The sequence below is a fragment of the Adiantum capillus-veneris genome, chromosome 1 (assembly GCF_014529385.1).
Source record: "Adiantum capillus-veneris isolate H3 chromosome 1, ASM1452938v2, whole genome shotgun sequence".
Classification (NCBI taxonomy): domain Eukaryota; kingdom Viridiplantae; phylum Streptophyta; class Polypodiopsida; order Polypodiales; family Pteridaceae; genus Adiantum; species Adiantum capillus-veneris.
Genome location: NC_140931.1, coordinates 137,124,171 through 137,140,574, shown reverse-complemented (window position 1 = coordinate 137,140,574; position 16,404 = coordinate 137,124,171). Strand labels below are relative to the sequence as shown.

The following is a 16,404-nucleotide window of genomic DNA, read 5'->3' as shown; positions in this document are numbered from 1 at the left end:
CCTAGATGTCCTCTTACCATACGAATTCCAGTGCCGACCACTACCCATCTGCGAGTGAAACTACCGTTCACATTGGCCATGCAATGTCCGACTGTTTGCTACTTCAAGAAGAGGGTCTCAAAAATAAAACAAAACCCCTTGGAATGAAACCAACAACTAAAGTTAGCAGTTGCCACGTCCTCGTGACATAGTTAACAGTTGCCACGTCCCCGTGACATACCCCCCTCTTGAAATCCCAAACGTCCTCGATTGCATACCATAAATACACGCCACTGATGATCTTGTGCTATCAACACTCTTTTATCATCGCATGTATCCACAAGAAAGGTCATAACACATAGATACAAATGAATTAATGAGGCCTTCATACTTTTGTCATTTCCATCTATTACACTGAATTCATATGTACATTTGGTGTACTAGCTCTATCATTACCCCTCCTTTGCACACGTTGGGTTGGGGCATAAGTAGGCTGTAACCCAAAGGCTTCAAGGTAAAGCTGCAATACATTTGGTGACTCTGACAGTTCATGCTCTTCCATCCACTTTGCATCCATAGGCGGATAGTTCTTGAACTTCACCAAATAGCGTCTTGCAACTTGTCCTTCAACTTTTCTGTCCTTATGTGCCAAAACTTGCTCAGGTACCACGATCTCATCAAGTTCCTCAACTTCTGGCTGATCCTCATCTAGCATATCTTCTGGCACATCACCCATGAAGGGTCTTAGAAGACTCCCGTGAAACGCATTTTGAATCTTCCATGCATCAGGCAATTTCAGCGTGTAAGCCACATCGCTGATCTTGTCAAGCACTTGAAAAGGCCCATAGTAACGCATGCTGAAACAGCCGTTCCTTGCCCTTCATCTTCTTTAACCTTGCCTTTTCGAATCTTAACAGAACCCAATCACCAGGTGATAACAGCAATTCACGATGGTGACGATCAGCAGCCTTTTTCTGCTTTGCTCGAGTCTTCTCCAAGGCAACTTTAATTTTCTTATACATCTCATCCATGTTCTCAACATATCAATTTGCCTCAAAGATCTTGTCCTTTGTATGCATAATGGGAGGAACCTTTTTGCCGCCTTCAACAATCTCAAAAGGTGCTTTGCCAGTAGACTAATGCACCGTATTATTGTACGCATACTCAAGCATAGGCAAATACTGTTCCCACTTGCCCTTATTATCTGACACATAGCATTTCAGTAGATCTAAAACAATAGAATTAACCTCTTCTGACTGTCCATCAGTTTGTGGATGAAACGAAGACGAGAACTTGAGCGTAGTGCCCATGTTCTCAAACAATCCTCTCCAGAACAAACTGGTCATGCGAGGATCACGATCACTGATAATCGATTGTGGCATACCATGGTACTTAAACACATTGTACATGAACAAGCGTGCCATCTAGTCAGATTTTATCTTCTTCTTGACAGGGATAAAATGGGCCTGCTTGCTGAACCTGCAGATAATGGTCCATATACCATCATTCCCTGTTGGCGTTCTTGGAAGATCAAAGATAAAGTTCATAGCAATGCTTTCCCATGGCTTATCCGGAATCGGCAGTGGTTGTAAAAACCCTGGTGTCTTTTGCCTGTCAACCTTGACCTTTTGGCAAACTATGCATGCTCGCACAAAGGCATCCACATCTCTCCTCAAGGTAGGCCAATAGAAGAATGTCTCTACCGCTTTAACTGCTCCATCAATGCCACGATGCCCTGCATACGGTGGGACATGGATCTCTTCCATGACCTTATGTCGCAGTGGCCTAGTGACACAAAGTCTGCCATGCATCATCATAAAACCATCTCTGAAGAGGTAGTGCTCGTGATGTTGCCCCTCTTGTAACTGTTCAAAGATCCTTTGCAAAATCTTCATCAGCAGTATACTGTTCCTTCATGTCATCTAACTCATGATGATAAGGAATTGAGACAGCTGAAATTTGTGGCTTTCTTGATAACGCATCAGCCACAACATTCTTCTTGCCTTCCACATGCATAATCTGGAAGTGGAACATGGAAAGAATGTTTGCCCATCGCATATGCTTTTCGGATAACTTTGACTGTGTCAAGAAGTATCGCAAGGTCTGATGATCTGTTTGGACAACAAAATCAGCACCTAAGAGGTAGTGCTTCCAGCTAGAAAGCGCATGAATCACGGCCAAGAGCTCTTTTTCATAGACTTGCATAGTCCTCTCTGGCCCTTGCAAAATTCGGCTTTCATAAGCTACTACCCGTCCATCTTGCATTAGCACTGCTCCGATGCTACTGCCACACGCATCACAATGGACCACAAATGACTTCCTGAGATCTGGCAAAACAATAACTGGATCTGAAGTCAACTTTTTCTTTAAGAGACTAAAAGCTGAAATCTCTTTTTGAGTCCATCTGAAAGTGACCTCTTGCTTTTGCAAAGCGTGAAGAGGCGATGCTATCTCTGGAAAATTTCTGATAAACCTTCTATAGTAGGAACACAATCCCAAGAAGCTTCTGACATCGTGCACAGTCTTCAAGTCTGGCCATGTCTTGATAGCTTCGACCTTTGCGGGATCCATTCTAACACCATCCTTTGAGACTATTTGGCCCAGAAAGTGGATCTCTTCGAGGAAGAATTCACTTTTCTTAGGATTGACAAGTAACCTGTGACTGCGCAGCTCTTTGAACACAATGGTCAAGTGATGCCTATGCTCCTCTTCATTCTTCTAATACACTATCATGTCATCAAAGAACGTCCCAACAAACTGTTGATGCGAGCGGAAAATCCGGTCCATCATTCTGTTGAACGTGGCAGGAGCATTTGTTAGCCCAAACGGCATCACTAGAAACTCATAAAGACCAAATGTCGTTCTAAACACAGTCTTGTGCACATCCTCTGGCCTTATACGAATCTGATGGTACCCACTCTTAAGGTCTATCCTGCTAAAAATTGCAGCACCCTCTAAACGATCGAGAATATCATCAATTCTAGGAATAGAGAACCTATTCTTGATGGTATTCTTATTCAACGCACGGTAATCAATACACATGCGCCATGAGCCATCCTTCTTCTGCACTAGGAGCACTGAGGTCTATTTTGGTGGGCTACACCTTGGCACCAAATCTATCCGATGGTCCTCAGGTCTCTCTGGCAGCAATTGCGACGGTAATGAATCAGAAAAACAGTCACTAAACTTTTGCAAAAATGCCGACCTTTCTTTATCTAACACAAATAAATTTGACTAATTACTATCTGAGATATCACGTGGAAAAATCAAGTACACAGAAAGATGATTCTTTATTACAGAAGTGGTAGCAGAAGCAGATACAATAGGGACTGACTCTCCTTTAAGCTTTACATCCAAGATGTGAGTTTTGCTCCTATGCTGTACAATGATCTTTTTGTTGTAGGCATCCGAGACTCGATGCACTGGAATATCCACGGGATCCCCAACAAGGCGTCAGAACCTTCTAGCGGCATGATATAGAACTCTTCTATGTCCACATATGACTGAATATGCAGACGCAGCTTTCCAATGATGGGAGTAACACACTCTGACTGGCCAGGACATGCCAACCCTGCCTCTGTTGTGTACCCCATCTCTTCAGCTCTGATGCCCAGCTTCATAGCTAACTCTGGTGAGATAAAGTTGGCTTTGGCACCTGTATCAAAGAAGATGAGTGCCGTCTGATCCCTAACTTTACCTCATGCTCTGCATAACTCACTGGCATCTGTGCTAGGCCTGTCACCCACCATGTCTGGCACTAAACCTGCCGTGGGTTTACGCTTCTTGCCTTTCTGGTCTTCTTTATCCTCTGAGTCAGCTGGTCTTTTCCTTTGTGGACAATTGATAGAAAAGTGACCAGGCTGCTCGCATATAAAGCATTTGTTCTCAGCCATTAGGACCTTCTTTTCCTCGAGCGACTTGCGCACAAAAGGCTTCCTTTTCTGTTTCTTTGCGTGCGCTCCAGAAGTCCCGGTTGAATCCTCGTCTTTGGTGGCCTTTTCTGACCCCTGTGACGCATCAGGAGCCGCTTTCACAAAGGGCTTCTTCGCTGAATTTTTCTTTTGCTGCCCTCCTTTGTCGTTGCTCGGAAATCCACTGTCCTCTCCTTTCAACAAGGCAAGACCAGTGTTCGCAACTTCCATAAGCTGAGTGAGGGTAGCCACTTTGTTCTTTGTACAGTAATCACGAAGCCCTTTAGGCAACCCACAACAGTACTTCTCTATCGGCTCTGTCAATGGCACATATCTGTAGGAGGTCACTGAGAGTAATGCTTTACAAAACCTCCTATTGTACTCCAGCAAGCTCTTGCACGAAGCTGAAGTAAGCTGGTGCCAATCTGTCATGACGTCGGCTTCAAATTCATTTGATAGCCAAGTAGATGCAAACATTTGCTTGAAGTAAACCCAAGTGGCGGGTGCCTGTCCTTGCATTAACAATGTCGTCCACCATGTAAGCGCATTGTCCTTCAAGAAAGTGGCAGCTTTCCTGACCTTCGAGGCCTCTGTAAAATTCCCTCCCGCATAAGCTGTATCAAACTGCTAGAGGAAGGTAAGAGCCTTTGTCTTATCCTCGAAACCACTGAAGGTACTGAACTTTACAGCTGCACCACCTTCTTTGTAAGCCTTCGGCTTCTCTAGTGCCCCCAAGTTGTCATAAGGGATGGTATGCAACATGGGCATTGTAGTAGGCATGATCGGCACATCTTGGCCATTCAAATTTTGCGTCTGAGGTGCGATATCTGGCTGCTGTCCAGAAAAACCAGCCATGCCAAAATGACCCTGTGGCACCCCAAACTAGCCCTGGTTGCAGTGAAAACCTTGCTGCATGCCGATACTACCATACATGGGGTTTGGCATGATGCCTTGCATACCTCCGAACACTGTTCCTGGCATGTACGGCTGACTTCTCGGCGCTAATAGACATTCACCGCGGCAACTAACTGAGTCTTGAACGCATCATCCTCAAGTTGCCCAGTCATAAAGCCCTGTACTACTGGAGGGACATTCACATTGACAGGAGGTACACCGAGGCTCACTCTTTGAGGAAAAAGTGATTGATATCCCGGCAATGGAACCATGAAACCGGCCCGTGGGGTGGTAGGTGTTGGCTTTCACCCGAAATTCTTTACTTTAAACACACACAGAGCACTTTGCAAAGGTAACCTGTAACGGGGATTAACACCTAAGTACACACACGGCTCGGAAGCTAGAATGCTCCGAGCAGACGCCGACAACCTGTAGGCCCCAAAATTGGCGCCCCTTTCGGTATTTCTTTATTCTTTAACAGAGGGAATAAGACCTGTGATCTCCTACAAGCTGCCCCGCACAATCTAGGCTAAGAAACACCTGTTCTGGCCCGATTTCGGCAGCATAACTGTACTAGGATGCTTCACAGTCAGTATCCCCACGCAATAGGTGACTTTCCCGACGCATACGGACACTTTGCAAAACCTGGCGAGAATCTGCAGCATGCTGAATTCTCTGTTTTCTGCCCCGAAAATGCGCCAGTTCACCTGTATAGCGGTCCCCTCGCGTTCCCGAACCTCCTGGGGGTATTAGGGTCCGTTTACGGCCGAAACCCTAAACGTGCAAAAATACACAGCAGGCTGTAATTCCCTGTTTTGAGCTCGGTTTCGCGTGCCGGTCGCATCTGTAGCAAGACCTCGAGCTCCCGCACCTGTAAGGCAACTTGCCCTTTGAATCGGACGAGATTTTTGACATGAAACCTCTCCGAATTCACCTGTACCTGTGGGGGATTAGCCGCTAGCTAAGTCAGTACCTGTGCAAGAGGCTCTTGCCTCGGCAATCGCGCATGAACCCACATAACTGTACATTGGTCAAATGAAAAGCCCACTAGTGGGGCATAACGTACTGCTCGTAGGGGGGAGAGAGAGCAGTGCGTAGCGTGCAGGGCATCACTCCTGGCACCGCACTGTACATAAGGGGGAAAGGAAGCACTCCATAGCTCTGCCACTTGGCGCATTTACAATCATTTTACCGTTTCGGGTTCGCCGCTTAAAAATCTCCCGACTGGTTGCCTAGTTGACTTCGCGGCAGAATTGTAAAGTGTTCCCCTAGTCATACCGGAGGTAATGACGCGAACACATTTCACGGCCCAAAATAGCAGTTCCCTAAATTTTAGGAAATGATTCCGTTGGGCTCCCATTGGTCATCTGACCATCTATCCTCATTGGGACCGCATCCAAAAGTGCAATGTGGCCCAACTATCGGATACTTTCTGTTGGTAGTCACACCTTGACTTCAGGCCTTTATTGAGTTCACTTCCTAGTATCCACCAACTTGCTAAGTGCGACGGGGGGACCTATATGATCTTGCTCTGAGCCTAGACATCCTCTTACCATACAAACTCCAGTGCCGACCACTACCCATCTGCGGGTGAAACTACCGTTCACATTGGCCATGCAATGTCCGACCGTTTGCTACTTCAAGAAGAGGGTCTCAAAAATAAAACAAAACCCCTTGGAAAGAAACCAACAACTAAAGTTAGCAGTTGCCACGTCCTCGTGACATAGTTAACAGTTGTCACGTCCCCGTGACAGCGGTTGTGGGACAACAGGGAGCCGAGGAGAGTTACTATGTTTCAATGGCTTGTAGCGCACAAGGCTACAACCGTTGGGAGTAGGTTGGTACACAATGGCTTCTCAGCAGCATGTGCAGTCTGTGGCCATCCTTTGGAGAGTCAGTGTCATTGTTCGTGGGACTACCCCATGGCACGACAGGTTTGGTTTCGAGTTCTCCAGCTGATGCCAACCCTCTCCACAACCCGACAATACACTTGGGGTGCTGAAGCTTGGTCCACTCTCACGAGCCTAGCGCTCCACTTTTGAGTTGGATTTCACATGCAGGATGATAGTGATCCAAGAGGGTCGACCTACACTTCAAGTCTTCAGAGGAGTGGTGCAATGAGAAGAAAAATCACTGCGCTCGGGAGATCAGGCGTCCACGGCTAAGGAGGACTACACAGCATCGGCGGAGACTAGATCAGCGGATTCGGGTCACCCTGGCCCAATATGCACGACGCCCGGTCAGACTATTGGCCATGGAGGAGATTGATGAGATCCACCAACAACCGATGATGGACTTCCTGTGCTCCTGACGAGGATTGTATATCATGCTCACTGTTGTATCTGCCCTCGTATCTCTTTTGTCTCAGCCTTTGTATCAGATATTGTATGAGTGCCCCCCCCCCCCCTCCCATCTAGTAGGTAGGGATTTTTGATATTTTTTTCAGCACCCCACTTTTTATCTTTTGTACCCAGACATTGTACTAGATTCCACCATGTTGTAATTGTGTCATTTTGGCCTTCTGAAGAAGTTAATATAGCATTTCATTTTATTTCATTTCACTCTCTCGTTAATATAGCATTTCATTTTATTTCGTTTCTCTCTCTCTCTCTCTCTCTCTCTCTCTCTCTCTCTCTCTCTCTAGTGGAGGAGGACAGTGACATTTTGCAAATTTCTTTCAGAGAGCGACTCCATCACATATACCCCCCCGGCCCCCCACCTTCCCAAAAAAAAAAGGAAAAAAAAAAGAAAAAAGAAAAAAAGAAAACTCAAGAGGGGTCAGAGTGGAGCATAAACAGATCAAACAGGGGGAGATGGAGCGGGCTTTCTTCAGACCATACTTGTATTCTACAGGGAGTGGGGACTCTTCAATCCCTACCGACCGTGCATGACATCCTGCACCCCCAGCTTGGAATCGGATGGCACTAGCTAGTCTTTTGCATATCATAGTTGTACTTCTTGAGCATATGGTTCACACACATTAGAGTTAGAGCTCCATCCCCTTGTCACCTATACACATGGATACGTCACCTCTCACACTCTATTTTAGTCTTTTTTATTTTGTAGCACGTTTATTTTTAACACTTCTTTCCTTTTTTTTGGATACCTGGTACACACATGCACATGATTTTGTCCCTTGGACTAACTTCAGTCTATAGAAGATGTTAATAAAAGTCTCTCTCTCTCTCTCTCTCTCGGGTTTCGTTACTTCTTCTTTGTTGTTTTTAGGGTTCCGAAATTGCTTTTTGACTGTTTTTAGGGCTTCATCATTGTTTTTTTGTTGTTTTAAGGGTTTCCAAATTGTTTTTTTACTATTTTTTAGGGTTTCGTCACTGTTTTTTGCTGTTTTATAGGATTTTGTCACCATTTCTTGCTGTTCTTTTAGGGTGTCACCACTATTTTTTGCTGTATTTTAGGGTTTCAAATCTGTATTTTGCTGGTTTTTAAGGTTTCACAAGCGTTTCTTGTTGTTTTTTAGGGTTTCTTGTATTTTTTTGCTGTTTTAGACTCTCTCTCTCTCTCTCTCTCTCTCTCTCTCTCTCTCTCTCTCTCTCTCTCTCTGAAAGCATCGGCGAAGTGCCAACGGCTTCCCCCACGTATAGGAAGACGTATCCCTCGCCGGCCGCCCACAACCTCTTCCATGCGGACACGGAAGAGGATGTCGGCAATAGAGAAGGAATTGAGAGAATAGAGAAACGGAGTGGAAGAGTGGAGGAAGGAGAGGAATACTATTCTTCAAAGATGGAGCGAAGAAAGAGATGGCATGTATAGGAGGATCGCTTCGCTCGAGGAGAAAGTGGTCATCCAAGATTCCATCATCTGAAATCTACAAGCAAAAAGTGGGCGGGTTGAAGAAGGCGAAATTCAGCCATCCATGATGGAAGAATCGAATACCATGAGAGAAGAAATACGGGTTATCAAGGAAGGTGCGGAGAAGAAGTCATGGCATGGAGAGTGGGCAAGAAGAGTGATGGCGTGGGCGAATCTTCAAAAGGGAGAGCTCTCGTAGTACGCTTTCCCTCCTTGGAAGAGAAGAAGGAATTCTTGAGAAAGAGGCCTACTCTCAAGAAGACAGGTATTTTCCTCGGTGATGATCTCACTCTCTCACAGCTTGCGCATATGAGAGAGGTAATGCCAGAGATTATGGCGGCAAGGGAGAAGGGAAAGATGGCCTTTTACAGAGATGGTCGGGTGGTGATTGTAGAGCGGCGCACTACATGACGGTGTGAGACCTATGGGACCACACTGAAGATGGCTACTTGGAATTGTAATGGATCTATGAGGTTGGACGTTGGTGCCTTTGAGGACAGTTTCAGAGACAGGGACATTGTTTTCTTCTCAGAGACTCATCAGGCCCCTGGATAGCTTATGCCACATGTGGTAGGATACAGATGGGAGATAGCCCAAAGGACAGTCGTGAGATTTGAGCATGGAAGTAGAGGTTCAGGAGGAGTAGCAGTGCTATTTAGGGAGGAGTTACAGCCACTACTACATATTGTACAGAGAGATGATCATTCTAGATACATGTGGGTGAGGCTGAGAGCTGACATAGGCCGATTTCTATTCATTGCCATATGTTACTTCCACCCTAGTACGTCAGTATATGTTGCATCTAGAGGACAATTGCCTTTCTCTGTACTAGATGATGATATATGGGAGTTTTCTAGGGATGGTGATATCATCCCTAGAAGACAGCCACTACTACATATTGTACAGAGAGATGATCATGCTAGATACATGTAGGTGAGGCTGAGAGCCGACACAAGCCGATTTCTATTCATTGCCATATGTTACTTCCACCCTAGTACGTCAGTATATGTTGCATCCAGAGGACAATCGCCTTTCTCTATACTAGATGATGATATATGGGAGTTTTCTAGGGATGGTGGTATCATGCTAGATACGTGTGGGTGAGGCTGAGAGCTGACACAGGCCGATTTCTATTCTTTGCCATATGTTACTTCCACCCTAGTACATCAGTATATGTTGCATCCAGAGGACAATCGCCTTTCTCTATACTAGATGATGATATATGGGAGTTTTCTAGGGATGGTGATATCATCCTCGTAGGGCACTTCAATGCTCGAACGGGCAACTCTGAGACAGTCTTCTATGACACTTCAGATGAGATGCTTAGAGAGTTGGATGGTTGTGAGTTGGGGCTTGACAGATGCTCACATGACAGAGAGCAGACGGAGTATGGGAGATACCTCACGGAGATGACGACTACACATGGGTTAGCCATACTTAATGGCTTATAGCGATTTCCTGGAGCAACCAGTTGTACACTGGACTATGTTATGGCACAGCCGAGCTTTATTCCTTGTATTCAAGATTTCAAAGTGGGAGCTAGACCAGTGGGCGTAGCAGTGGATCATGCTCTTTTGACATTGTCTGTTTCATTTCAGTATAGTACAACCCAGACATCAAGAGGCAGGTTACATACCCGTTAGACATTTACACCAGAGACTGACTCGGTTTATACAGAGGAGACCTAGACTCGCTTTATACAGAGGAGGCCTATAGCCGTGTATGCATAGCTGGTCTTGGCCTCTCAGTGGAGGACTGTACCACTTTACTGACTGAGACATTGCATGGTGCAACATCAGAGGCATACCCACACACTCAGCCGGGTGGGAGGCGACATTCTGGGAGCATGCCCCAGAATAGTTAGTATAATAAGGAGTTCAGAGAGATGAGAGCCTAGCTTCAGAGGGATCTTCTTTTAGGAGTCATCACTCACAGACATTCTCGGATTGCTTCCCGGCGCCTTGTGCGACGGAAGGAACGAGCTTACTTAGCCCTGATGGAGCGAGACTTGTATCAGCTGTTCTTGAGTAGAGACTCAGGAGAGACATGGCGATTCTTTCATGAGCACTCTCCTCCCCCAGTGATTACTTCTCTTGATGTGTGGGACCAGTATGCCTCATCATTATATACGGTTCCTGGAGAGGACCCCCTTCCAGATTTTACAGAGCCATGCCCACCTACCAGCACCTTCTTTACCATTGAGATGGTAAAGAGAGCCATTGAACAGGATGAGGACCAGCAGGGCATATGATCATGATGGTCTAGTAGCAGAGCACTTTATACATGCTAGAGATATGCTGGTAAAGGTTCTTGCAATGTTGTTCAATTGTGCCATGTGTGAGGGGTTACCTGAGACTTGGAGGTTGTCTACTATTGTGCCTATCTTCAAAGCAAGTGATCCTACAGAGCTTTGGAATTACCGCACTATTATGGTTCGGCACACATTGGCACGGTTGTATGCATCCATTCTTGAGCAGCAATTGAGTAATTGGGCAGAGGGTGAGGGTGTACGAGCAAAGGGCCAAGCCGGTTTGAAGAGGGGTTTCTCCACTCTTGATCATATTCTGACACTCAGAGCCATCATTGAGGAGGGTAGGTCACATGGGAGATGGATTTATTGTAGCTTTGTGGATTTCCGCAAAGTATTTGACATGGTACCGAGAGCTCAATTGATGCGTAGACTGCAAGAGATGGGGGTGCCCATAGTGTTGATTTGGGCGATTATGGCTCTATACAGATTAGGGATGGGACATGTACACACTCCGGAGGGGATATTTGATTTAGTTCACTCCACCAACTGGGGTGAAAGAGGGTTGCCCATTGTCTCCTACTCTATTTGGTATGTATGTTGATGAGGTGTCTGATTACATTGACAGAGAGGGTGATAGAGGTGCCCAGCTGGCAGGGACGTGGATCCCATTCTTGTTATATGCTGAGATATTGTGTTGATCTCTGACTCACCAGAGGGTATGGAGCGATAGTTGGATGCATTGCAGAGTTTTGCAGAGGATAGTGGATTGTCTGTAAACCTTGGTAAAACCAAAGTTATGGTGTTTAACACCACACCACAGTGGATCAGGAGATCAGCACCGACTTTCACATATGGTCAGGAGATTGTAGAGTAAACAGATGCATACACTTACCTTGTGGTTGTCTTCATTGGGCCGAGGTTTTCTTTGGGGAGAGCAGCAGAGACTAGACTGACTAGAGCTTTTGCGGCCTTGGGAGGCTTGGAGAGGATGTGTTCGCAGGTTCAGTTCTAGGAACCTCGGACAAAGTTATGGCTCTTTGATACTTTAGTAGCCTCAGCTATGTTGTATGGGGTGCAGATATGGGGACCTTCTGTAGGCCAGGATGGTTGGAGACGTATGGAGAGGCCCTTGGTATCTATGATCTCTTGATTGATCAGAGCCAAGGCCTTTGTACCCCACACTATCATTCGAGCACCCTCGATGTCTCTTACACGGGTGGAGATTACTAGACTCATTCGTCAAGGCCTGATCCAGCTGGATACTAGGAGGACATGGATAGAGCCGCCACAAGAGTTGGGCACGAAGACGGCTTTCTATAGAGAGCATCTTCTCCACCTCACAGGAGATGGGTTTGTGATTCGACCCAGCTACATGGACACACATATGTCTCATGGTTTGCGGTGTGCCATTGGTCAGATACGCACATCCTCACATCAGCTAGAGATTGAGACTGGTAGATTCAGAGGGATATTAGCAGACACCAGGATATGCCGCTTATGCCAGCTAGAGCCAGAGACAGAGCTACATTACACATGTCATTGCACAGTGTACTATGAGATACGGGGCCGTTTCCACTCCTTATTCAGAGAGGGTTTCGGTCCTTTCTCTAGGGTCATGAGTTATGAGGATCTAAGATGTCTTGGGCTGTATCTACTTGAGTTACATAGATATAGAGACACTTTACTGGGGAGAGATAGAGAGAGAGAGAGTCCCAGAGACAAATTACAGATTTCTTTTCACTAGATATGGGACAGCCAGAGGAGCAGCCATCACTGCAGAGCTTGGCTCACACTCATTCGACCACTACCGGCACTCTCATCGATCGAGCACTAGAGCTACGAAGATCCAGATGGCCACGATTGAGGAGAGGGGCTACACAGCATCGACGATGACTACAGCAGAGGATTCGAGCCATACTCTCTCGACATCCAAAGTGCAGATGAGGATGGATTCTAGTAGTAGTATCTTTGTTCTAGTTCTTTTGTACCCAGACATGGTATTAGATTTACCGTTTTGTAACAGATTGGTCTCATAGGTCATTTTGGCCTTTTGAAGACGTTAATATAACATATCATTTCATTTCTCTCTCTCAGGTTGTTTGTTGTTTGCAGGATGGGACCCAATGCGAAGACAGGAGAGCTTCTGCTGTAGAGGGCTGTCCAGATGTGAAGTTGTTTTGAGTCCAGTGAGGGAGTTTTCATCACTGGATGCTGCCCTGTTCACGATGTGATTCATCTTTCCGCTGCCACTTGACTGTATGCACGGGGAAAACAAAACCTCCCAGTGCCCTGGCGGTCCTAAGTGCGTTCACCCATCACTAGCCCACATCGCCCTTGGGAGTGAAGCGGTGAACAAGAGCTGGCACATGAACTTTGGTTCATTATCAATCCACAAAGGGGAGGAAGCTGAAAGATTTGCAAAAGGCTTGGACTTCTCATGAGGCAAAGCCTTGTGATGAGCAAGGTTGTCCTGTGTGAGTTGATCTTTCCTGCTGAGTGTGTCCCTTACACAACGATCATGCACCGTGTTGTGCTTTGTGTGAGCATGAAACATTGGGCTCCTTGCAACTGCCAACGACCAACTATCTTGCATCCTCCGTTTACACTTTGAGGATGTGTAGTTGTCGTCTGCAGAGTTCTCAAGAAGCTCACAGAACGTGCAGTACATTAAACATATTCAGTAGGTTTGCTTGCTTGAATACTCTGTTAAGTGTCAAACGAGGCTTTCTTCCAGTTTGAAGTTTTCTATGTGCGACATGGCAAACACAACAGTCAACCCTAAAAGCAAGTATTGCAGCACCGTTTGTGCAAGCCATTTGGGACAAAGCATCTTTTGGTTCTTATAACTTCTGAAGGCTAACACTGCTACATGAAATTTGTTTTTGTGGTGTTTTCATTTTCTTTTTGGTTTTCTATTCACAGATGATGGAGCAGTCTGGTCTTGGGGATATAATAATTGTATCCAGCATACGCTGGTTCTATATTGGGCCGTGTGTGATGTCAGTCCAAATTCTGTTCATAGTTAATCATGTTATTTCTTTAGTAATTGGCCTTTTGCCATTCCTTAAGAAAAATATGGATGGCCAGTTGGGTCGTGAGGGCTGCAATGAAACAGTGCCACATCCCATTAGTAGCTTGGAGCTGTCCGGCGATCCCTTTATTCCTCCTGAAACAGAAGATGAACATGCTGCTACAAAGAAGAGTATTGAGATGTCCAAGGTCTCCAAGGTGAGTGCTTATATAGCTAATTTTACATATACATTTCGGTAGAGTGTAGTAACAAGTTGTATCTCCTATCCCCAAATCTGCATCAACAGGTTACAGCAAAGCCCAGGTTTGAAGAAGACCCCATACCTATAATATGATACCTTTATTTGACAGTGAAAGGATGATTTGATATTGTTGCTATTTTGTGGTTTGTATGGTTTCAACAGGACAGACCTTTCAGCTTAATATCTTGCATAAGGTATCTCTGATGGGAAAGTTGAATCACAGGTGAGTTTCGTGGAGGCAGGTGGTATGATGTCTTGTGCTGTTGATCGAGATGGGGCTCTCTGGATGTGGGGCCACTGTCCATCTCTCACAAATGAAGGCAGTGAGCTCTCATTCTCACTTTCTGATTTCTCTGTGCCTCAACCTGTAGCAGGTCTGCAAGGATTGATTGTATCAAAGGTCGCTTGTGGTAATGAACATGTTCTTGCTCTAGTTGAGAATCGTTCAGCAGGAAAACATTTTTGCTATGCATGGGGCAACAACAGATATGGACAGCTTGGTTTAGGCGACCGAGAAAACAGAGTACTTCCTCAGCTTGTGCAAGTACTTGCTGAGCCAAATGCTGGAAGTTTGAGTGAGGTTTCTTGTGGAGCTTATCACAGTGCTGTTGTCACACACAATGAGACAATAGAAGAAGATGCCCCCTTGAAAAGAATGAGCATGTGTTGGACCTGTGGGATGGGCGAGAACGGTCAGCTAGGGCATGGTGATACAGAGAATCTACCTTTACCACAAATTGTTGAAGGTTTACCAAACAATACTCGAATTGTGGCAATCTCTTGTGGGTTGTTTCATATGGGTGCTGTGTGTGAGGCAGGTGGAGTATGGATTTGGGGAATGGAGAATGGCTTAGGGTTGTGTCCAGGCTTAGGACCTCCAGGATTGGGTGGAGGGGACTACTTGCTCCCGGTAAAGGTAGTGGGGAATGATGCTTTTGCTGCCTCATATGGCATGGGATTGGCATGTGGAGCAGCTCACACAGTTTTTGCTGCTCTGCATAGTAATAATTGTATTCTATGGGCATGGGGTCGTGGAGAAAGTGGTGTTTTGGGCACTGGCCAGAGCACTGATAGGTTGACTCCTTCCCAAGTTGTCTGGCCACCCTGCAATACTGCAAATACAGATGCCGTTGACGGAGATGTTGGACTTCGTGGCTTCGATAGTCCTTTAAACGTAACTTCCCCGGAAAGTTATGAGATGGCACCTGTGGATCAAATGCTTGCCTTAGCTCAAAAGGAGATTTGTGCTCTTACAACAGAGCTGTCAGTTACAAAGAAACATTATGCGGCGCTCCATGCAGCTGTGTATGGACCTTTTGAACCTGGTGATGGCAGCGACACATGGGACGCTTTGAGAGACTGGGATAAGAAGGTGGCCGATTCTAGCTACAATGAGCTAGTTCGGCTTGATGAGTTCTATCGACAAGCACGAGCTCGAGTTAAGGAAGTGTTGCTGCAAAAGAAAGTGGAAAACTACTGCAAAGAGTTCATGAATTCTGTAAAGAGAGAGGAGAAGGACAACATTGGATCAGGATAGTCACTTTTCTGGGGAGAGTGTGTGCAACGTTGCATTAGCAGCGCCACTTGTGCATTTGTTGCAGCGTGCTCCAGGTTGCATTTCACTTCCGCAAGCAGAGCAAGGAAAGTACAAATTTTATGGGGTTGCATTTGAAGACACCGATTTACATTGTTAGGAAGTGAGTTTCGTTGCACCAATTGTTGTTAAGCAAACGCTAAGATGTGTTTTTGCCACAGTAAGGTTCATCCTCACATGCTTTTTTTCATGTGTGTGTATGTTGTCATTGTGCGCTCTCTCTCTCTCTCTCTCTCTCTCACTCACACACACACACAGGTCTCATAGGTCATTTTGGCCTTTTGAAGGCGTAATATTTTTGTCCCCATTGTTCCAGACATTGTACTAGGTTCACCACTTGTAACTTTTTGGTCTCATAGGTCACTTCGGCCTTCTGCAGGCGTTAATATATCATTTCATCTCTCTCTCTCTCTCTCTCTCTCTCTCTCACACACACACACACACACACACACACACACACACACACACTTTTTTTTGTAAATCGATTTGATTAATTTACTAGTGGGAAACCTCAAAGCGAGGAAAACCCACTGAAAGAGTCATATACAAGGGGAAGAGCACATAACTACTCAGCTGTATAGAGTAGCTAAAAACATTCATAGGAAAGTTGATGCATGTCTGAGGTGATATCACCAACTTCCAAAGCAAACCGTAACGATTGCCTAAGAGAAAGCTTGAAGCGAGGAAATGGAT

At 45.7% G+C, this 16,404-nt stretch overlaps 1 protein-coding gene across 5 annotated transcripts in view; it reads left to right on the top strand.

The window, feature by feature from the left end:
* Window positions 1–15,901, top strand: part of LOC147465639 (ultraviolet-B receptor UVR8-like) — a 71,883-nt gene extending 55,982 nt beyond the window's left edge. For 2 of the 5 annotated variants that reach the window (XM_086521089.1, XM_086521080.1), the window contains exons 4-5: window positions 13,933–14,073; window positions 14,341–15,901. In XM_086521089.1, the coding sequence (XP_086377215.1) occupies window positions 13,933–14,073; window positions 14,341–15,654 (1,455 nt within the window). In that variant the 3' untranslated portion in view covers window positions 15,655–15,901. The other 3 variants (XM_086521113.1, XM_086521105.1, XM_086521096.1) reach the window with 3 other exon arrangements.
* The last annotated feature ends 503 nt before the right edge of the window (window positions 15,902–16,404 follow it).